General features: G+C 46.1%; 1 protein-coding gene across 4 annotated transcripts in view; it reads left to right on the top strand.

Annotated features, from left to right (window-relative positions):
- LOC121596976 (potassium voltage-gated channel protein Shaw-like) overlaps positions 1-22,507 on the top strand; it is a 51,013-nt gene extending 28,506 nt beyond the window's left edge. For 3 of the 4 annotated variants that reach the window (XM_041922411.1, XM_041922410.1, XM_041922409.1), the window contains 11 exons: positions 11-719; positions 2,815-2,964; positions 3,459-3,591; positions 4,232-4,411; positions 5,543-6,022; positions 9,972-10,268; positions 13,792-14,001; positions 19,904-20,072; positions 20,243-20,338; positions 20,520-20,627; positions 20,798-22,507. In XM_041922411.1, the coding sequence (XP_041778345.1) occupies positions 676-719; positions 2,815-2,964; positions 3,459-3,591; positions 4,232-4,411; positions 5,543-6,022; positions 9,972-10,268; positions 13,792-14,001; positions 19,904-20,072; positions 20,243-20,338; positions 20,520-20,627; positions 20,798-20,916 (1,986 nt within the window). In that variant the 5' untranslated portion in view covers positions 11-675 and the 3' untranslated portion in view covers positions 20,917-22,507. The remainder of the gene's footprint in view (positions 1-10; positions 720-2,814; positions 2,965-3,458; positions 3,592-4,231; positions 4,412-5,542; positions 6,023-9,971; positions 10,269-13,791; positions 14,002-19,903; positions 20,073-20,242; positions 20,339-20,519; positions 20,628-20,797) is intronic. The other variant, XM_041922412.1, reaches the window with a different exon arrangement.
- The last annotated feature ends 1,688 nt before the right edge of the window (positions 22,508-24,195 follow it).

Below are 24,195 nucleotides of genomic sequence, written 5' to 3'. Positions count from 1 at the left end.
CATTCTGCAGACAGTCCCTACGACGGTCGGACGGCGGATGTTGACGGTGCAGCAACGCAGCATCGCTTTTGGAGACCTTCGTACCAGCCATCGGTGCCGTCCATCATCATTCCAGCCTGCTGTGTAGTGTGACCGTATCGGATGCCCTACAAATAGGGACGGAAAAAATAAAAGGAACTCCAAGAAGCGGAGCGGTCCGAAACATTCATCTCGCACAGTCTCCAGTTGCTCGTTCCATCGCTCCGAGCCGGGCAGACTGTTGAGCAAGTTCACGAATAAATAATAATCCATAAATCAACAGCCACTGTGCCCTGGACGCCGGTTCGGGTTCGGGCTGCTTTTGTGAGTGAGTGTGCGTGTCGCTGCAAGTGCACTTGCTGTAAGGAATTGAGAGCATATGTGTAGCACTTCCGTTTGAGGTGCAGCCCGAGTGAACAACGGGAGTGTGAAGAAGTCGGTACAATAGAAAATACAAGTCCGTGACGTGTTAGTAAGTGGAAACATGGTACAATTTTGAAAAGAAATGGATACAATGTGATGGCGTGGTGAGCGTGTATTGTACAGCGAAGGGATTTTGGTTTTTTTTTTTTGACAAAAACACATTAAGTGAACTGACATGAGCGTCACAAATGACGTTTCCTTGTGTGCCAAAGTTGCAATCTGTGGACTGACATCATGGATGGAGAGAACCGCATCATACTCAATGTAGGAGGCATCAGGTAAGTTTGGTAGGGAAAATGCACCTAAATGTATACTCAACCAAAGACTTAAGTATCGTTATAAGAGGAAGATATGCAATCTGCATTACAAATTTAAAATTTTAGCTCAAAATACTTGTAAAAGACTTCAAGAAATGATTGTCTTTAACACAACTAAATAATAATCAAGCCTTCTAGGGAAAGATTCTTATTTATATTGTTTTTTTTAGTAGATTATATGCACTACACCTATTTATCACCACCTTTTAGCTCTAGGTTCAAGGTTTTCCACATCCAAAAGCTGGTTTTTTGGTCAGAAGTTGCAGTGCCTCGCGGTGATGTCACTGTTTGTCTTTCATCCCAAGTGGAAAGCGACCTAGGACGTGCCGTAACACTGTGCAACCTTTGCCGTGCCTAATGGCAATAATGGCTAACTATATTAACAACTTGCCGACTCGTCGTCGTGTCATCGTGTCCCCCTTTATGCACAACACTTTCGTCTTCAGCAGCACAGGACAGCTGCGAGTGTTGCGTGTGCTTTAAACACGGCACGACGAACACGACGACCAGGACTTGGCAAGTTTTGACGTGGCCTTGTTTGATAATTAAAACCAATAAAGCTGTGAAGTTAACGCGCGCCTGGAACTATTCTAATTGGCCCCGGTAGGAATGGAGGGAAGTTTGTTCCGACCGCGGACGAAAGACAACAAGGTGGCATCGTCGTGTGCGATGTTGTTCTCAAAGGGAGGGAGCATGAGGCACCGGAAAACTTTCTCTCAGCTTCATTCAGGCAACGTCCGCACGGTGCACCTTGGGTTTGGTGGGGCAATAAATCGTCTGAGACGACAAGACTCCTAGCGCTACACGCCGAGGAAGTGACTGCTTGGTTATCTTCCCTTTCCACCAGGTGCCACCACCGCGTTGGCAAAACGACCAGTGTGGCAAATGTCAGACAACGATGACGATAATGGCTTTCGAATGGTGAAAGAAAAGACTTTCACTTGCATAACACGGCGGAACAGTTTACTAACTACCTGGACTAAAGGACAGTAAAGAATGGAGGAAATAAAGGAGCAGGAACAGATGCTTCGAGGAAGGACTGAGATTTTTTTCCCCTTTTGAGTTGAAGCTGTGCGGAAGAGATGGTCGAAGCAATGTTAAAGTTTTCTCGTTTGTTTGCAGCAATTCTGGGGGCAAATTTCTGAAGGCAAAATGTTGTTGCTTTGGAGAACTTTTGGTACTGGAAAGAACATCATACAAGAAGAAAGTTAGTTCTTTATGTTCCAGATATTTTTATTATTGAAATAAGTAGCTTATTCTCTGTTTTATTGAATCTTGTACTATTGTTATAAATGACAGTAGCTGTTACATGACCGATATGTGTTGAATTGTACTCTTTCCACAAGCTTGTTTAAGAAGAAATCAGCGCTCATCTAATTTGCGCGCGCAACCACTACAAGCTGTGGCTCCTTTTGCTCGAAACCACCCGAACAAGTTCTTCGGCTCTTCATGCCTTTGGCAAGAAAGTTAAATGTTTGCCGTTTCACTATTTGAGCAGGAACGATTCATTGCCTCCCGCTCGAAGCCAGTTTAGTGGAACGCGCCAACATTAGCCAGCTGGAGTGGGAAGTGGCAAAGACAGCGGCAAAGGCAAGTGCCGTACTAGCTTTTAAGACGCGAGAATGTGTTTATCTAACAGCTCTCTACGTCCCGAAAATGTTCTTCGTAACGAGTTGTGCTCGCTAGCGCTTTCGTGGCTGTGCTGAGTTGAGTGTGATGGAGAGGAAAGCTTTGCCGCATGCACGCAACTCGTGCACAGAAGAGCACGAATGTGCTACACTTTGGCACAGTTTGTCATTGAGGCTGAGATGGTTCCGTACCACTCAAAACGGGTGCACTCATGTGGAGCTGCCAGTAATTTTGAGCTATGAATATGTAATGATGTTTACACAGGCATCTGGCCGCTTATTCGGATGGGCTAGGGGCATGTGAACAGAGCCGTACCGACGGAGACACTAGACACTATCCAGACCCATTTTTTGCTTTCGATGAGCAGCGTTCGATGAGGCTAACTCGAAAGTATTTACCCACCCGCTTTTCCCTTTGCCCAACGCAGGTATGAGACGTACAAGGCGACGCTGAAGAAGATCCCAGCCACCCGGCTGTCGCGCCTGACGGAGGCACTGGCGAACTACGATCCCGTCCTGAACGAGTACTTCTTCGACCGCCATCCGGGGGTGTTTGCCCAGGTCCTCAACTACTATCGGTAAGGAAGGGAGCCACGCTTTTGCAGGTTACGGCAACCCAACAGCCATCATGCACGGCATAAAGACATAAAAGTCCGCAGCGAACAACGACTCATCAAGCCATCTTGCCGTGTTGACGACTGTTCGCGAACAGTTCGGGCTAGCTAGGTGAAGTAGTATAACACAATAGCGTGCTAATAATAAAAAGGCAAACTCTTCAATGCGGCTTATCTCGGCCAGCAATAAAAAGGACGCTAAGACGCTGCCCACAAATTACGCATTGTCGCATTGCTGGATGGGAGCGTTTTATCGCTCAACGCTAGAGAAAGCTGCCAGTAACGAAACTAAGCTTAAGGCTGGGAGCGTTATGGAGTTTTCATGTTGGAGATACTGCTCTTACCATCAGGATGACCATTACAGCGATGAAGTTTTCAAATATTTTAACGCAATTGCTCATACTGTGCCATAACTGTGTGCGGGAATGTGTTTTCTTGACGTGCTGCATTCGTTACAGAACGGGGAAGCTGCACTATCCGACCGATGTCTGTGGTCCGCTGTTCGAGGAGGAGCTGGAGTTTTGGGGCCTCGACTCGAACCAGGTCGAACCGTGCTGCTGGTCGACGTACAGTGTACATCGTGATACACAGGTAAGAAGGTGATTTTCGCTTTCATGAGGGATGAGTACCCGGGAAGATTAAATGCAATTTTGACGTAATACTCAAAGGTTGATGGAGATTGCGCCACAATCTGCTTAATGGAATAGTTGTGTTATTGTAATTTGGTGAACTGATGTAGAAGATTTCATGAAAAAAAGATTATGATTTGTTTCGAAACCATTTGCAGAGTTTTTCATTTTGCATAACACTTTATTCCCTTTTCTTTATCAAACACCAGCAAGATAAGGAATCACGCTTGGACATCTTACGTTAAGCTTGCATTTTTAATTTAATTCAAAGCATCCTCGGTCAAAAGATTCATTTTTCGATTAACTCCAACACGCTCAATACTAACCCACCACGGTCATTGCCGTGCCAAACTAGCAAAGATTGTGTTTCTGGTTTATCGTAAGATCATCTTCAGCTTTACCGATAGCAACAACAGCCAACTCGAGAGCACACCCACATACACGACCCAATTTGCATATTTCTTCCGCAACGCTTTCTTTTTTTGCGGCAGCGTACGGCAAACCGGAATGGTTATGCATTGGAATCGTTGAATTGGCTTCTTCGTTCACTTTTTCTTTCCTTTTTTCTTCCCTCTTTTGCAAAATCCCCCCAACAAAAACAGAGCACACTCGCGATACTGGACAAATTGGAGCTAGACGATGAGCAACCGTCCGAGGAGGCGATCGCGCGGCTGTTCGGGTTCGAGGAGGCACTGCTAAACGGCGAGCTAACCTGCTGGCAGCGCACGAAACCGAAAATCTGGGCCCTGTTTGATGAACCGTCGAGCTCGACCGGTGCGAAGGTAGGTGCTGGGGAGATGGTGCTTTGATTTTCCGGCTTCCTTTCAATACCGCGACGAGTGTGCGAAGAGCGCCGCAGAAGAAGAAAATGCAACGTGTGCCTTCGGCCGGAAGCATCCGGCTTGGCCGGAGACTTTATTTAGGCGCCTTAATTTATGCATGAAATAATTGAAGTACGCTACACCGCCCTGTGTCTGCCGAGGTGAAGCTGATGCTGCGCTGGTAAAGATTTGCGGTCGATAGGATCGCTGTAGGAAAAGCTGTATCACCGATAACATCGATTGCCAGGTGATTGGATGCATTTTCTTCCCCGTTGGAGTTGTGTGCGAGCTGCAGCAAGTGTTTCACGGAATGATGAATTCATAAGGCGTCCATCCGACCGGTGGACAGTAGGGCAAGGTCGAGAAGCGATAGCGACAGGACTACATAATTGATTCACCGGAAAGAGATTCATCGCGAGATGCGACATGCATCTGCTGCTGCTACGAGCTTGAAGAACCGTTGAATTATATGAAAAGCACAGTTGTCCGGAGATGATGGCACAAAAAAGCAAGCGCTTCGAGTGGCTCTTTCGATAGAGGAAGATACAGGAGGGAGGAAGAGGACAAGGGGGAAAGAATAGCAAATGAAATGGACATTCCATATTCTAACCGGGTCCATTTGCATCGCAACCATTTGCGTTAATAGAGCCAAATGATCAAAGGCTGGGAAAATGGGCGAGCATCCGTGTAGGAGTGAAATGAACGAGAAGCGCTTTTACATTGATACGGGAGAATGTACAAAGGTAGCCACTTTAATTAATCAACCGTCTTTGAATTAGCTTAGGCCGTTTTATGCTTTTGCAGCAATTGATTGAGTGCTTTGGGAAACAATGGTAGTGCTGTCGTCTCGTTAGTGAGGCGCCAGAATGTATGCAAAATAATGTTATAAGTGACAGATGTATCAAACATTGCATACTTTCAGGAGTGAAACTGATTCCTAATGTAAGTGAAGAAATGATATTGCATAGTTTAAGGCGCTTAACGAGAGCTGTCTAAAAGTAAAATCCAACTTTCCTGCAATCCTACAAACGTCTAGTCCACACATGTTAACCTTTGCCTCATGTCACTGCCATCCCTCACGCATTTGTACAGATTGTCGCTGGCATATCGGTGTTCTTCATCTGCATCTCTGTGATATCCTTCTGCCTCAAGACGCACCCGGGGCTGCGGGTGGAAATACCGGCCATCCTTAACATCACGACCAACGGCAGTGCCAGCGTGCTGCCGGACGGACTGCCCACCACGCTGGACGAGCTGCTGGACCATGGCCGGCTGGACGAGCTGCTGCTTGACTATGGTGCGCCCACCGGTACCGGTACCGGCTCCACCAGCACCACCACGACTACCACCAGTGCCACCACCGAGAGCCATTCCGCATCACCGACCCGGCCGGAAACGACCACCCAGCGCACCGGACGCATCGTCTCGAGCGCCTACCGCATGAACTCGGGCAAGGGGGCAAGCATCGTGGAGAACTGGCAGGAAACGTACGGTCAGCCGCACGAAGCCTTCTTCTACGTCGAGCTCGTCTGCAACGTGTGGTTCATCATCGAGCTGACCGTTCGGTTGGTGGTAAGTAATGGGGCGGCGGTGGAACAAGAATCATTTCTTCAAAAAAACAAAAAAATGCTGAAGCCAATGTGCTTGGGTGTCATTTTCGAATGCAAAGAAGGGAAAGCTTCACGCGAGCAAACAAACAAACAAAAAACCCTCGTAAACGGTCACTTTTTCCAGATCGTTAGCGCCAAACCCAGCTGGGTTTTATGGATCCAATCGATCGTGTAATCACTTTTTTCGCGCACGCACGAAACTTGCTCCATTCGGGCGAAAACGACCGAAAGTTTGGCGTCACTTTCACCATTCAAATGCAGATTGAATCGAGTTACGCACATCGTTTTTCCCACACACACGCACCGCAGAAGCACCGTAAATGATGCCAATCGTATCGAAGCCCCATGTCACCAGTGTGGAGCGGTTGTCGTCCCGTGGAGACGACTGCACGAGATTAATGATAGGCTTCATCGTCGTCGTCCTCGAGCCGTCTTTCCACTGTGCAATGGCGAATGTCTTCGTTCGCCTTGTGATGGGGCACACAGTTGTGGGGCTTCTTTTGCTACAGGATAAACATTGAAATTCATCCTGCCACCCAGGACGCCACCCCAGCACACACACTGTGAAGATTGAGTCCGGTCCCACCAGGCTTAGTTTGGTCGAGATTTCTCTGTTGGCAGACATGTTTTCCTTTCATTACTACTCGTTTTGTTTAGGCAACCGGGCTGGGGAAGTCCTTAGACCCTGCTGACTGAAACTACTGCCCTGGGCAGTGTGGGTGTGTGTAGAAGTACTTCTGGTTGAGATATTCAAATGAGACACGGCAGTAGCACTTATAGCTTGAGGTGTGACGAACTTACATCTCATCAGGATTTGTTTGCTTTAAAGTAGTTTGCTCTAATGGTAAGGAAACATTTGTGTACGCCATTGCGTTTAGATAATCTTGTGCGTGTAGAAAAAACAATCTGTAATGGTTCCGTTCTGTGTAAGCTCCTTTCTGTAACGTTCTAATGAAGCAGCAAACGGGAAGAGGGCACTCCAAGCATCCTCATTCAATCATTATCGGTCGGTAAACCATCAATCAACTTTGAGCATTCATCCCGAGAGTGCCTTTTACAACTTCCTCCCCCCCCCCCCCCCCCCAAAAAAAACCCTCAAAACGATGAAGGTTCTGAGTCAGCAAAACGCAACCCTCAAAAAAGGGGTTTGATTAATGAACAGTTGTCGATTGTAAAGTACCACCAAAAACCGTCTCAAACGAACCGCTGTTAAGAAGCTGTGGTGCGAAATGAATGCATGATGGGAGATTAAAGTTCACACCAGGTTCACAAACTTGGTGGACCGTTAATCCTAAGCAATAGAGATAGAGTGGAGGTTCACAACAACCATTACACCATCATCCACTATTAGCATATGTCTTTCCAGCACGTGCGCAACACAGCACCGAGCACCACTTTCGTCCGCTCACTTGCTCCCTTAGTTTTATGTGCGGGATAAGGTTGTGGGTTAAAATGACACCAAATGACACCAAATGACACCTAACTATCGTGACGATACGGTTACGAGCGGGTGGTGCTCTTCTAGGGTGCCAACTAGGTCGCAGGAAGCCGCTCGGGTCGGGTCGAGTACCGTCATTTGAGCTTTCTGCGTCTCGCCGTACCTTTCTGTACGGTTTCCGGCATCGCCGGGGATCACAGGAAGGATGGGAATTAAATACACGTAATCGTCGTAACCCCCCGTCGTAATCGTGACGATGGATCGGACTGACATTAACATCTGCTTACCGGGGATGTACGTCGTGTCCGGTCGTGCTGGTACAGCTCGGCTGGTACAGCTTAACGTTAAAGTTGTTCGTTTTGCAAATCAGCATGAACCGTTTCAGTTTGCCAGTGGTTGTCAAAATAGGACACAAAAATCATCAGATAGCTGGTAAAAGTTGTTTATCTGTAAATGTGTTTAGCTAAAATCATAGTTTTGAGGTGTCAGAAGTTGACAACCCAACCAATGTTATGATATACCTGAAAATGGTTATCATTAGTAAAGTGAACTTCGTTGGAACAACCTCAGAAATAATCAACTATGTATGCATCTTTAGGTCCTTTAACACTACTTCTTCCAGCAAGTTTCTTTTCTCCGTTGACCTCACTACAAAACGACGCAAATGCTTACTCCAAAAGTGTACCACGAGTACCCAGCCTCCAGGTCTCTTAGTGCACATTAATTTTATGCTATCCAGCTTCTCCATACACGGTATGTAAGTCTCCCCGTTTGGAAGGCTACAGTAAACAGAAAATGCTATAAATTTAAATAAATATCATTTACGCGTTTGCCTTGAGGTTAAAGTTGGCCTCGGTCGGTTTTCGGTGTCGACGCCGAAGGACGCTTTAGGGGAGGGCCAGATATGTAGTTCGGCAGTCGGAATGCTGCAACACACTGAAACTGGATGTTTGTGTGTGTGTGGGAAGGAGAGCAGGCGAGCAGGGTTTGGTGGTGGTATTTATGTCAGCTTATGAAATATCGACTTTGCGTTACGTACGACGGCCGAGGCAGCATTTCCTCGGGAATGCCTGTCCTGTTTTGGGAGAAAGAGCCACGGTGGAATGTGTAACGTATGCTCGCACGTTTGTTATGCGTTTGGGTATGATGGTTTTTTTGTTTTGGTGAGTGTGTTGTGTTATGTGGCCTCGTCATCGATCTTGGTTAGTCGACAAGGGGAAACAAACCGAATGTGTGCCGTTGGAGCCAAACGAAGGATTAATAAGCTAAACATGACATATTTTTCGCACATTTGAATGGATACACACAACTAAAGTGACATGAGCCAGTCAGCACTATAACGCAAACAAATCCCCTTTTTTTCGCAACAAGAAAAAAGGGATAAGCAGTTATCTTTGTCATAATTCAATCAACCGCACTGTAACACCTTCCACGCCAAAGATTGCTGGCCTCCCACGGTGACACTTTAAAGCTGTTTTAGTACATCAAACATTCATGACCATTCACCAACTTCCTGCCCATCCTTCAACAACGAAATGACCGACCTGGCAGACAAACCGTTTACCCTTTGGCCCACTGTTTTGTGGTTTACGGTGAAATGGTGTTTGCATTCGAAATGATGCTAATTAAAATCGAATAAATTAAGCCCTGAGCCGGCGTCGTGTGAGCCCCCGATTATGGTGGTGAAGTATTTAGCGGTAAACGGTGGGCAACGGTGGGTTCGCTTTGTCGTTGGCCCCGTGCCCGATGATCGATGTAATGCAACTAATGCAAATTTAATTTTACAGTGCCATTTTAGCCATTTGTCGGAATGGAAGGGCAGGTGTGTGCAGGGAGCGTGGGGGAAATTTCAATTTGATAGCGGCGCATGATATGCGTGAGCTTGGTGGGTCTGTATCCGTTTCATATCGTGATTTAATTTCAATCGTTATGAATGCATTTATTTTTATCATCGTGTTTGTGCTGAACGGCGCGTAATTGACAGTGTAGAATAAAGCTTTGAGGGGATTGTATTGTAAAATGCATACTTTCAGGCGCTTTCAATGATGCATACTTAAGCCCCTGATATTATGCATTCTACATTACAAGCATCCCTTTTTAGTTTTACGGCCAAATCATGGTGCTTAACAGGTTTTATTTTATTCAAAATCAATCAAAATCACTTACAATGATTTACTTTGTCGATTTCAAGCCAATCATGCTGGGGCAAAAACATAGCTTTTCTAGTTTTTTACCAGCCAATTGTGCTACAATAAACCGTGCAGTCATACTGAACGAAGCACTTGTTTTCCTGTGCAATCAATGTGTCACTTGCCGTATGTTGCCGAACGCCCAACCCATGCGAGCTGTAGTTATTTTCGTCCATAATGCCCACTTTAGCGTACATAATTGTGCTTGACACATGCACCTTTGCCCTGTGCTGCAAACTCATCGACCCGCTCTCTTCCCTTTTTCGTTACCTCCCCTCTTCCAGGTGGCTCCCAACATTTTCGAGTTCATCAAATCGCCCGTCAACATCATCGACCTGGCGGCAACGCTCAGCTTCTACACCGACGTCTGCCAGCGGATGGGCGAGCAGACGGGGCTGCTGGAAGCGTTCTCGATCGTGCGTATCCTGCGGCTGTTCAAGCTGACGCGCCACTCGCCCGGCCTGCGCATCCTGATCCACACGTTCAAGGCGTCCGCCCGGGAGCTAACGCTGCTGGTGTTCTTCCTCGTGCTCGGCATCGTCGTCTTTGCCAGCCTGGTGTACTACGCGGAAAAGCTGCAGGTAAGTGCTCACTCAAGGGTAGCGGGAGAAGCGGCAGAAGCACGCGTAAAACAATCCTCACAACGCCATTGAACGCAAGCACAAAGTGTGTCTCCCGGGAGAGTGCGATTGCGGGACTGTTTGCGTCAAGATGTTACCTTAAAAAGCCCCCTCCATCCACAGTGAGCGATTCCGGGAAAATGGGACGACTGTGGATGATGTTTGGCTGGCTGCCTGTGCGCGCGTACGTTTCACCGGATACACGCGCTGCGATGTGTCTGGTTTTTGTGATTATGACCTGTTGTTATGGTTAACCGGTGAGTGCGGTGTGGGGGAGAGCATTCGCTTGTAAGTTCCAATCATCACAGCTGGCTCGAATGTCGACTCGAACGCAGCGGCCTCTAGACGGAGCATAAAAATTTCCTCCCCTTTGCGCTGCCTTGGCTCGCATTACAATATCCGGTTTCATAACTACGCTCGATGGCTTTGTCTGCAGTGCCCGCAAGAGCCTTGATTCTGTGTCCGAATGGATTCGACGAGACGAACTCTTTCCCGCCCGTGCACCACCGCTTGAAGGTTATGCATGGTGGCAATAAACTGTAGAGTTCCATTCGGAACGCATCGACCCGTGGTGAAGCCGAGACCGTATTGCGCTCGAAGCTGCGGGAAATAAAATAAAGCGAAACTAAGGCACAGACGGGCAAAAACAAAAATGGATCTTTTCTTTTGCCTTTCCCTCACTGTGTTTATCCAGCGGGTAGATCGTCCCTCGCAACGCTTCGGTGCGGAAGCATGCCTAATGAAGTGGTGCCTTGTCTGCTGGGAGAAGTTCGCAGAATCGATGCTGATGAACAGCTCAATAAGCAGTCTGGCAAACAATGGTGATGTTTGACAGTTTTCTTAAGTAATCTCAATTGCTTGCGACAATAAGTACCGAGCGCAGTGGCGGGTAGGTGAACAACCGTAAACAGCGCTGGTGTTAATGCTGAAACACTTCAAGGAATCGAACGAGAGCATGGGAATCGATTGCTGGGAAAATCGGGCGCTCGGGTGAGGGTGCAAAGTTCAAATTAATTGCTGCTTCCCGTGTTGCTTAACTATAATAGATTAATTTAACGTTCACCAACCGCTCGAAAGAGCAAGGTGTTGCGTGAAGAGTCTTCAAATTCCTGTTTCAATTACACTAGAGAGGCTTTTAAAACTGGTGTAACTTTAGGCTTTTGAAACGCGTTGATGAAGCGTAAACGATTTTGCTAATTATTTGCCGTTCAGGTTCGTGCCGTGAGCCAGTTTTAGGCAACGTGGCTCCCTCCGGTCGGAGGGTTTAATCGAAATTTAATACTGTATTTAATGATGATGATCCACCATAAGATTGTTCCCAAGGTAGCACTAGACGTTTACATCATAAAAATCGTTTATTGGCAAATGATTCTTTCGTTGAGGAAGCATTAAGAATGGCATGAAAGTTGGGTCAATAAAAGTGAAAATTTTATTTAAATCATCATGGACCTACTAAAGAGTTTTAATTCTTTTGGAATAATGTACATCAATTTCATACTGTAAAATCGAAATTTCGTGTTTTCTTTGGAACAAAATGTAGTATAGAAATTGCAATATGCAGCTTTCTTGAGGCATTTTTAATCGAAACAGCAAGCTTGCAAGGATTCTGCGATGCCAAAGCGGATTTAGCCATTATACTTACGCCCCATGAAATTTAAAAGCAGAAATAACACTTCATTCTACCACAAAACCATTCAAGTGCTTCTATACTGCCTCTCCACATAGAATGCCGTGAAACCGCCAGTCCACAAATCGCTCCAATTGTGCAGCATTATTGTTCTTCATCATCATCACCACGCTCATAATGCAGCAGAAATGTAATTTTCCATACGACCACATATTTCACGTTTATCTTTCGCTGGCTGGTTGAAAAACCTCACTACTCACAACTTTGCTCCACCGGACGCGAGAGCTGCTTCATCTTGACGCTGGGAATGTGCTTTCGCGCTTTCCGCCCCAAAGTGCAGACACACGAAACAAAGAGAGGCAGTACACACACCATCAACGACCCGGTTAACGACCGGTTTTTTTTTGGCACACAGCAACACAACACACTCCGCTGGCCCCGGGACCAATCGGATGCCGATATGAGATAAAGTTTTTGTTTTATGGCTTTGCTACCCCTTTCGCTGCGCGCTCCTTCCTTCCTTGCGTTTGCGTTTTAATGGTGTTCAAGTTGCGTAGGTTGACCATGACGCGGTAGCGCCTGCTAGAAGCGGAACCGCTTTGTTGATGGAAAAACTATCTCCCCGGGTACCGGCAAGTACAATGGGTCGTTCGGCAACCCGTTACTATGGATGCGTAGGATTGATGTGCGTCGTGTGGGTGTGTAAGATGGAAGGAAGGCACACATACACACAAATAACCGGTGTACCGCTTTTGTTGTCGATGCCAACCAGTTGATGTCGCTAATGAGAAGTGGCGTCCGTTCGCAGGTTGCCATGGTGCGTGAGTGAGCGAAAAATCGAGCGAAACGACGACTACAAATGAGCTACGATGACGGTGGAGTTCCTTAAAATAATGATCTGTCCACACGGAGCACGGTGGTGGTGGTGAGCGTGAGCGCGCGTGAAAGAAAGATTTGCCCGCTCGGTTCGAGATTACGTTGATTAGGGTAAATTAATTTGAATTTTGTGTCAGCCGATTACGAGAGCGGCAATCCGGGGGCCGGTGTTCACCACGGTACAAGGATCAAGCGGGTGGTTTTGGTTAAAATTGCCCCGCCCCTTCACAGTGCCCTTTGTGCGGGACGCTCCAGCAGGAGTTCGTTTAAAAAGCGGAAAGCTCCGCATCGTTTGTGTTATTTTTTCTCGCTCCCCACCCCCGCTTCTGCTGACCTTTTGCGAAAGCTCGTTAATCTGTCAGTTTGAAAGTTTTGCAGCTGGCACTCTGCATTTTTTTCCCTCATCCTTCTCAGCACGAAACGTTGTTCCAGCGAAAAGGTTCGATGTTTCAAGCCCTCGTCTCCCACCGGAAGCATAATTAAAGATTAAATCGTAAAGCCCGGCTAATGATACGGATGAGTAAAAATCATTTACGTCCATTACAGAGCGTGTGTATGCGTGCGTTTGGGTGTAATCTTTGACCAATCCCTTCATGCGAAAAAACAAAAAAAAAAAAACAACACAAAAAAGGTACTTTACCATCGAGTGAGTGATTTGTTGTTTTTATCGGCGGGGTTTCAGTACGTGCCAAAAAGGATTATGCGTTCGTGGCTTTTGCTTTCGTACCCAAGGACACAGGTTTTAACGCCATGTTTAAGAGTTTAGTGTCGCCACGCACCCCCGCACAGAACGTTGAGTCTTATCCGATGTCTCCCCCCAAAAACAACAAAGGTCACGCAGGTTCGTTCTCGGAAACATTCGCGCATTACCATTCCGTCCCGTCGTGTTTAATTTCATTTACCATGTATTTATTCATTTTCACACCTTTTACTCATTATAAAGCTGCCTTTGCTTCTCTCTCTCCTCTCGTTGTTTTGCAGGACAACCCGGACAACCAGTTCAAGAGCATCCCGCTCGGGCTGTGGTGGGCGATCGTAACGATGACCACGGTCGGGTACGGCGACATGGCACCGAAAACGTACGTCGGCATGTTCGTCGGTGCGCTGTGCGCCCTGGCCGGTGTGCTGACGATCGCCCTGCCCGTGCCCGTTATTGTCAGCAATTTCTCCATGTTCTACTCGCACACACAGGTGAGTGTATGGGGATGAGGCAGTGGTGGTGGTTCAGCGGTTTGATGGGAAATTTAATGAGCAGCAGCTCCTCGGTCGCCGAGCCGAGCCTGTAAGATCGGGTTTTAATTATTCGCTTTAATTATGAATGTGAAATTGCCAGCTTTACGATCGTATTACCGAAAATGAGGATGGATTATAGTTGGGGTTTTCGTGGAATTATGTGAAGATTTTAATAATGGTGTGAAGTAATAAATTCGAGGTAAAAACACAGACGAAAACATTATTAGAAATTTCAAATAAGCTTCGCAAGCTCTCGTTCAATTCTAATACGATAAAATTGAGTATTTTTAAATTCTTATAAAAGTCCACTCTAATAGGAAAAAAACACTTCAACCATCTCGAAAGTAAGATTTCATTCCACTCAATTGCTTATTACCATAAAAAAATGACATGCATGTCTCGTGTCTCGTGGTACCTCTTACTCAACCTAAGCATCAAATTTACGTACAAAGGTCACTGGCTGCAAGAGCTCATCGCATATTTACACCGACAAGGCGGAAACCTCACATCCACCGTTCCATTCCTTATCACTGGCGGGAAAATCCAAACATGTTCGTTCATCAATCACCCATAACGAACAGCTTCTGATTCGAGTCATGGGTCGGGCGGTTATTTTTGGTTGCTTTCTGGCGGGAGCTCTTTTTTCTCTCTCTCACTCTCCTCTCTCACGGCAAGGTAATGCCCGAACAAAACTCATCATCAAACGTAAAAGTTGTGTTTTTGGCCCGCTCCCTTGCAGTGCGCGGAAAAGCTTGCGGGATGACACGAGGCCAATGCTTGTTAGGTACGATTTATGACCGAGTACAGCTTTACTGAACTTTTTACTCACAACGAAGCAAGAGCAGCAACATCAGGAGTAGAAAACAAAACCCTGAGTGTTACCCCACAACCACAAACCCCGGACGGGCGGGAAAATCCCAAGCTTGTGGCGCAGGCTCTTCCGGCACCTTCCGGAACAGAAAAAAAGGGCTGTTGCTCCGGAACGAACTTCCTGTTGCTCAGTGAAACGCATTTTTATCCACCCGAAAAAAGCAATAAAGACATTCCAAAAGCCTCACCAACAAAGGCGGGAAGTGAACGATGAGCTCCGGTCGGTGTCGATGTTTCCAAACCGATAAAGTTGACACTCTGTTCAATGCTCTCTCTCTGTTGCGCACTTGAGCCACTGACCACCACCAGCACCACTGGGAGATGTGATGATTAACGGCTTTAATACTCCCGCCGTTGGGAATGCACGCGGTAATGCAGACGGCAGAGCAGGCAAATTTGTCAAACTATCAGGGGCGACTGGGCCACCGTTGGCTTGTTTTCTGACTGCTGCTGCTGCTACTGCTGCCCGAAAACCATTCACTCAATGATCCATGTTTGGCATGCAGCAGGGCGGAAAGTGTAAGTAAATGGCCGCCGGGGGTCTGAAGAAATGGGAAAGTTTTTTTTCTTGCGCAAGCAGTGTGCGAAAGAATTCTGCATAGTGATAACTTTACTTCACGATCTGCTGCCGGCGCAGGAACGCACGGGGCAGTGTAGTGCAGACTTTGATTCTGGTGCTTCCTGGAAGTTTGTGCGAGACTAGACTTTGTGGTACGGATTGCTCCGGCTGCTGCTGCTGCTGCTAGATGGACGGAGTGTGGTCCACTTGGGAGATAGTGAAAAAGCTGCGGCTCAGCGTAACTTTCACCGAGGCGGAAATATTATCTTGGGATAGCGGACGAACGGATGCGGAGTCTCGGAGTTCGCAGCAAAACTTTAGCGAGAGCCAAACTTTTATCCCCCGTGCCAGATGCGGTCGGGTGAGAAATTGCTTATAGATTCATCGCCATTGTCGTAGTCGGAGTGCGAGGGACGAGCTTGGTTTTACTGCTTTATTGTCTTACCGTTCGGTCGGAATGTCTTGGTTTGGTTTCCCCCTTTTTTTTTGGTCGGTCGTTTCTGCAGAAAATCATTACAGAAATACATCAAAATTATGCTTTTTCAATAACCCTGCCCTACAGATGCTTCATCCATTCTAATGGCGCCATATTCATCATGCTCCAAACGGCGGATCACTAGGTTCGAGCAGTTTGAGGCTAAGTTCCTCTACAGACTAAGAGAGCAATATTGTCTTAATCTTGACCTTAATTTGTAGATTTATGTTCCACTCCCGTCGCGTCAGCTATGATTTATGTACCTGTCGCTGGATGGTTCTAAATTTTCCACCGTGAACTTGGGCCGTCTGGGTTTGGGAAGCGTGGCAGCAACCGTGAGTTATCGGCGTGTCCAATTTCTTTCGGTTGTGTGATAAATGATCTTATTGCATGGCCGTGCTAGGGGTTGGCAGAGGACTGTTCGTCGGTGGCGGGAGAACATTTCTCGCTCATTTGGAGGGCAGAAATTGGCCCAAAGAAATGAATCATAAAGGTAACAGTCTGCATTGAAGGCAATTTAGGAGTTAGTTTTTGTTTGGATCTACTTGTTGGATCTCTACGAAGATGCAACATAGAAAGGTTTGTTAAAATAATGTTAATAAACGGGTTGTGTTTGGAGCTTTTTAATGTATTTATGTATGAAAATTTTCATGCATCCATAAATTAATTATCTCCTCTTCCCGTTAGATTGTACAATAAATTGCCATTCCAATTGAAAACACAAGCTCCCCCAAAAACTATTCAATACTCCACTTCGCATCTGCTAATGACAAACTCCAAAACCCACACAATTTCCAGCCCGTTAGTTGTTACTCTTTTTTTTCTCTCTCCTCAATTCACAGGGACAGTTTCGTTCTAATTAACTGCACTTGACAGCTCGTTTACCCGGTCGAGAGATTGTTCCAATTTGCTTCCCATTCGATAAGGATTCAATGGACATAGGGACACAAATGGAGCCAGCAATAACAAAAAAAAAACACGATTCAGGCAAAACCGAAACACTGAAAAAAGGGAATAGAAGGCCCTTCATCCTGTTTTTCGAACCATTCAACCCAACCCCGAAGTTGGCCGTGTTGGGTAAAGTTGATCAAACAAAACGCCCCGCCTGACAGTTGCACGCTGTTCGGAGCACTTTGAAAGACATTCAAGCATGATGCACGGCAGCCCACATGCTCAAGGTTATTAGCATAAAACCCGTCCCGCTGGCTGGGTCACGCTGGGCACTAGTCCCTTCTAGACTAGCGGCAGCCGACTCATTTAAAGCTCGAAGAGAAGCCGAAAGCCCTGAAAGCCACCTCACCCAAGACAGTGTCCTTTTCAAGTGTCACGAAAGAGAGAGAAGCGAGAGGGACAGAGCTGCTTGACTATTGACTACTAATGCCACCCCCGGGCAATTCTTGTGTCACTTCATTTGCTCGCTCATCAAGCGGTGCCGTGGGCTAATGTGCGCTCATTTACCTGTTGGCTTGTTTCACGATACATCTGTGCTGCGTTTTGAAGCGTTTTCAGCGTGACGGTGGATGAAAAATGGCGACGAAGAGACACGTCCGCTTACGTCATTAGTCTGACCCGGCGCTTCCGTAGAGTGGCTTTGGCGAGTGGATGTGTCGAGCAGGGATTTAGCGAGGGCATAGAGCAGCCTCTCCACAGCCTAGACATACAGGGATACAGGCGGAGCAGTGTTCTATTTTTGTTTCTATAGGAAATGCGGGACAAAAACGCCTCCACGACTCCTGATGTAACGACACATGAAGCAGCAACGCGGGGCCCAGCTGCGGCCGTTTCATTTCCCTGTGCTCCGAGTTTGTGTGCACGAATTTATCGCTGCACGGATGATTTCCTGCTGAAAGGAAAAAGATTACCAAACTGCAGCCAAAACTGCCGCCCCACACTGCCACTACCTCCTTTCCGGGCGCTCTGTTTCGGTCACCAGGTGCCACATTCGCATTTTTATGTTTGTGTGTGTATGTGTGTGTGCGCGTGTTTTTCTCCAAGCAGCTAAAAAGCAACCTTTCGCGCAAGTGACAGAGGCGCACTCTGGCGGCGCTTGTTCGATTTACATAATTTTCTCATTTAAATTTTTATCGACTCTGGCAGTATCTCAAATTGGGCTCCCTTTTCTTCCGCGCTCTACCCGGTGGGTTCCGAAGGTGGAAAGCAAAAATATATATAAAAAAAAAGGATTCACACCGCGCACATAATGTGCACCGTGTTCGCCTTTCGGGACAGCTACGGAAAGGGCGAAAAAAAGACAAAGCAAGAAAGATAAACATTGCGCAATCGGCGATGGGTTGTAGCTTAGCGGGAAATTTATCCTCTGTGTGTGTGTTTTTCGTTGCATATTTTCCTTTGTGTTCTTTTTATTTTCTCCATTTGCTAAAACAACGAACCGATCGCATTTAGTTTGTTGCGCTTAGTAAGCGATTGTGTAAATGCGATTTATTATGCTGTTGTGTAACGAGCTTTCTGGAGCTTTCTTTTGTCCGCTTCGTTTGAAAGGTAGATCGGTTGTATGGAGCGAAAGAAAAGCGCTTACGACTGACATAACTTTTCTCATCACACACACACACACACCCACACCCTCTCTAGACGCGATAAAATATTTATTGTTAATTTTGCATAATACGCTGTTGATTACTTTCACCGATTAGCCCGGGTCACCCCGCGTGGTGGGTGGAATATTAATGTGTAACCGATCCTTACAGCGGTGGGTCTCTCTGTGTGTGTGTGTTTTCTTTTTTCTCTGTCGGTCCAGTCTGAGGGCAAAAAGGGCGTCATTTATATGCAAAGCAATTTGAGCCCATCTCCCGGCCAGACCTGAACAAACAATCGCACTGATTGGCGACATCGGAAAAGACAACACCGTGTTCGACTTACCATGGGGCTCCTGGAGGTGACGGGACACTTGCTTACCTAACCACAAAAAAAAAACACGTGCTACTGGGAAGGTTTAGACAGTAGAAAACCAAATCCAAAAACAATGTAAAAGGAATCATTGGAATAGGGCGTTTGGCTCCGCCACAGTTTAACATTAATTATCATCAATTATTTTCGTTGTGTGAAACTGTTTCTTTAAATGTTTAAATTGCTGAAATATAGTCTATACCAATAGCAAAAGAGAAAAAAATCCGATATGTTATCAACAGTTTCCTTTTAATTATCAAACATACTGCAGATGTTTCCCTTTTTTTCTTATCAAACAATTACCAAACACAAGGTGCTGAGGGGTAAAGCTGAACCCACCGAAACGGCTGAAAATTGAAAACAAAACCTCCAAACGGTTCCCAAACCTTCCAACTAACTACTAACCACCACCACACAACTGCCCGGGGGCTAGAAAAGGTGTTTTGTGCTGATCAGATAATTTACCCTTCAACGAAAAAGGGAGCACAAATTTACACATCGTACACGGTTCAGCCTCCCACACACAGACACACAGAAAGGTTGCTTTCTCCACTTTCCATGCCCACGATTTTCCATGCACCAGCAAACCAACTCCAGCTCCAACCCCTCCAACGGTTCACACTTTCCCGCGAACTTGTTCCCTTTAGCCACAACACAAAGGCAAAACATTTCCTCCGCAGTGTTACCGGCGCAGTTTGGGGAAGCCGAGATGCAGAAGAAACCCCCCGAAAAACAAACACAGTGTAAACAAAGACGTTGTTATCTGGTGATTATTTTCTGCCCGCCTTGCCTTGCTCTCCCTTCCTTTCGTCTGCTCCTCTGCTGGCTTATCCACACTAAAGCTACAACTTTCCGTGGCGATTATTTTCCACGAACCATCCGGGCCTTCCTCGCGCAGGAAGAAAAAAAGGGACACTTTGTTGCCCGCTTCCTTCGGTCAGCGTGCGGTGGTGTGTTTGTCCGCAAGTGAAATTCGGTGATCATTTGCTTTTTATTCCTTTTTTGTTTTTTTGTTTCTTGCACTGCATTGTTGTCTTTCCGCTTTCTTGCAGGCCCGCTCGAAGCTGCCCAAGAAGCGTCGCCGTGTGCTGCCGGTCGAGCAGCCGCGCCGGAAGCGGGACATGGGAGTGGCCAACCGGCGGGTGAACGCGCTGAAACACCAACACACCCAACCGACCCATCCCGCCATCTTTAAGGACGCTTTCGGTGGGGCGAAAATCGGTAAGCTTTCGCACGCGTCGATGGAGCTTTTCCTTCTCGTTACTCGAGCTTCGTGAGCTTTGGAGCTTTCAAAGCTTTCGCCGCGCTTGAAGGGCGCGATACAGTGATAGCTTTTTAGTAGTATTTTTGTAAAATACATTTTTGTAACAAATCTTTTCCCCCCTCTATAGGTCACGTGAACGGTGTCAATGTGATAGGGCTCACCCTGCAAGGACCCTCCGTGCCGGGGCTGGCCGTGCTGAAGCCACCCGCCGTACTGCAGCAAGGTAAGGTGGCTAAGCTCCAAGCAAAGCCTTACACCGGCACCGTTTTAAGCTTCATTTGCAAGCAAATTTCATGCTAATAATGCTGATAATAATCCATTCGTCTTCTGCCGACGACAAATTTGCTCCCTCTTGAACGCTTTCCATTCACCGGCTCTTGCCACTCCCGTCTCCTTTTGCGTAGGTGATTTTATCAACGTCCCTCAGCTCAGCTCCCTGCAGCCCCGCCAACCGACGACCGGAAATGTGGATTTATTGCTACCATTACAGCCGAAATTGCTTGTTCCGCTGGGTAAGAGTGGGCGGGGAGTCGATTCTTTCGCAAGATTTTCTCCGCCAGAACGAAATGCGTCTGTGTGCCATTAACTCAACTCCAAACCGTTTCCGTTCTCTTTTTCTTTTTTTTGTCTGCTTTTCCTTCGTCGCCGCTCATCCGGCATGACATTCGGCGTTTGAGTGCAGCAGTCGAGCGAAGGGAATCCCGACCGGAGGAAATGATCCCACTGGAACCGAAAGTGACGCTCCAGAGCGACCCGAACGGCGGTGCGTCCGGCAACAACACGCCCGGGGATGAACCTTGAGCCGCTGGTGGATAGTTTGCTTGCGTCCGAGCGAAGCGGATCGAAACTTTTGCCTCGGGAGGAGAAATTCCGCGACGACTCCACAAAGAAGCAAATGCTTCGAAATTGAAAATTGAAAGGATTTTGATTAGATTCGTAAAAGTTGTAAGCTATTAATCGAACAGGATAAGCTGTGGGAGGAATGTAAAAAGATGGGTTGAAATACAATTAGAAAAAGGAAGGAAAACGGGGAGGATTAAACGAATGTATTTACTACTCAAACGAAGGAACTAAGCAGGGATAAGAAATAAAACAAGCACATGAAATAAGTTAAAAATAAAACATAAAAAACCGTTTGGAGTTTACAGTGCTGCATTGGTAAAAGAATAAATAAAATGAAAAACACTCGACGCAACACCATGACAGAATGAGGTAACTTGAACGCTTAGTGGAAATTATTGTGTCCGGGAAAATGTGACCGTAGAAGCAGCAGCATCAGCATTTATTTTGAAAAAAAAAAGAAGTCGTTTTTGTCATACAAAAACGGTCCTCCGTCGATTGTGGTAATGCTGGTGTACAAAAGCGTGTGTCAGAAGCGTTCAGCAACACTAGGCTTGTGCCAAGCGCAGTATAAGTAAATTAGCTAGAACAATAGTTGTTTAATTGGATAACGTTGTTGTGCTCAAAGTTTTATACGATAGCGAATCATGATGATGCATTAAAAAAGGGGGCAACACGCGCGCAGAAAGGGACACACGACACGGAGTAGAATCAAAATGGAAACAGATTTCAAAAACCCGAATGCTGGATGTCAGACAAAAAGGGGGGTGATAAGGAAGAGGGGAAACAAATTCGTTGTATGGCATCACAAAAGTTTAGCGAACACCTTCATGTATGTCTGAATGTTATGGCAACATTAAATGTACGAATTGGGAAGTAGTGGAAAAAAAACAGAACATTAAAACTCTTACCGTCTGTGTCCAAATGTCCACTACTATTGATGGCCAGCCAAGCTTAGAGATAAATTGTGGAGTAAAACAACCAACCAATATGTTGTAATCACTGTATGGCAGTAGAAGCGGAAGCTACCGAGTTGTACACAGGAAATCATGAACATTAACCCAAGCTTTAATCGCAAAAAAAACAAAACAAATCCCACGGTGGGAGGTGTGGTTTTAAAAAAATAAACACACATTGACGTCGAGTTTAGGATGGTAAGTGTGTACTCTCGTATCTGTATTCCACTACTCTAATGTTCTGCTGGAAGTCACACACTAATGTAATCTTTTGCAATGTAAGACAACCCGTCAGAGCAACAATTATGAACCACATTAAATCAATTTTCTGATCGGTTTCAAATCGACAAGCGGACGGAGCTAATTAGGAGCGAATGTTGTGAACGTTTGTATTGGTATGGTTTAGTGCTTCATTCCTATCAACAAAGCTGTCATTTTATTTGAGTAAACAAAAAGGTAAGAAAAGATTAAACAAATTCAAAAAAACGATACCAACACTAAAAAGCCAAATGCAACAGTAAGTGTCAAGAAATTTAAGCTGTTACGTTTAGTAAACGAATGAGACCAGAAATATATTTGTGCGTTTTTAAACGAATCATGGCCGTGTTATTGTAGTTTGATTTTGTTTCAATTGATAATTGACGTAAATTAGTTCAAAGAAATCCACAAAACACAATATTGTGACACTCTTCGCAGCAGTCATCGCTGGCATCGGTCACTCTCTTTCGCTTGCTCTTTCTCTTTCTTTGTTTCCAACACTCTCCTGCTATACAAACCAAGCAAACATACCAAAGAAAAGCCCAAAGTGTTTGCAAAATAGCATCGGGAAGATATAAGACTTCATTCGAGATTCCTCTCCTACGTGGGCAGTGTTGCGCCGAGTGGACGACAGTCCACAGACAGTGGACAATTTTTACGGCAGCTCGTAAATTTTGCAAATAAGAAACCGACCCGGGGAAATTAATGACGGCTGTTTAGTGCTTCTGATGGTTAAACAAAGTAAATGGCGGTGCGCTCACGCTGTCCACTCGCACTCGTCGTTTCGGCGGAGAAGGGCGCCAGCAGGCGAAAAGGCAAGACATGCCACGTTACTTATTTCATTGCGAGGCTCTTGTGAGACACAAAAAGAGCTTTGCTGTGTGCCTGGGGATGCTCTTCAAGAAAGGAAGTAGGCTCATTGGCTAGCTAGCTGCCTGAGATGTGGCGAATTATATCCCCGAAAAAAAGCAAAATCATTAAATTAGGGCAAGCGGTAAGCTGTTCATCAAAACCGTGGGGCCTTCATTAACTCAAAACGTGTTGCCGTTTCTTCTTTTTTCCGGGGAACCGTTTCATCGTTATTGGTGGGGCGAATTTATTGCCCGAATGATTCGGTCGCACTTGAAAGCTTGAACAATGTTACCATACCAACCACTCAAACTCGCTGGATGCTGTGAAAGAGACTGAAATTTTTACCAATTTTTAGAACTAATAAAACGGTTTATTTTGTGAAGCAAGAGGCTGGGATACCGGGAAATCAGAACGGCAACAAACCACCTTCAAATAAAAGCCGTTCAAGGGTGCCGACCACACCACTAGTATCTTCTAGTACACTTTCAAGAAAGCAATCAACAGACACTCTCGCACGGCAATCCGCAGCAAAACACTCCACAAATGAAGACCCTTGGAGATGAAGCTGGCAAAGCTTAAATATGTTTCATTTCGATGCTGCTTCATCGTTCAACCCCTTTTGCCGTGGCGGTCCGTGTCGTTTTAATGTTCGGCAAAAAAAAAAACCACAAACCAAGCCGTAGACGGTGAACGCCGACAGCTTGCATGGCGATTCTTTGGTGCGGCTCGTTCCGTAGGCCAAGGGTGAAACGGATGCCGAGTCTTTATTTTTAATTCGGTTTCGGGAAGCACTCATGATGTTGTTTCGCTGTGCTTGTTTTATTTTATTGCACATGTAGACTATTTAAAACGTAACATTATTCCTTTGATTGTGATAAGCGTTTAAGTGGAAGAAAAAAAAACTTTCAAAAGATAAGATTTCAGAAATTGTTTAATTAATAACGGCACATGTTGAGTATTTCTGTGCACATTTTCAAACGGTATGTTTATTACCTTAGAGACCTACTAACACACGAGAAAAAGCTATTTCAAACCATGCTTCCCATAAACATTCTTTTCATATTGTCTCTTCACATTGCCCACACACTCATCCCTACACGGTTGCGTTCTGTAGCAAATGAGACGCCCGGCCACGAAGAAAATGTTCGCAAAAGTCATTTGTCGGACGGTAAAT

Source organism: Anopheles merus, chromosome 3R, assembly GCF_017562075.2.
Source record: "Anopheles merus strain MAF chromosome 3R, AmerM5.1, whole genome shotgun sequence".
Lineage (NCBI taxonomy): Eukaryota > Metazoa > Arthropoda > Insecta > Diptera > Culicidae > Anopheles > Anopheles merus.
The sequence above is the reverse complement of the archived record's forward strand: the minus strand, read 5'-3'. Positions and strand labels throughout refer to the sequence as shown.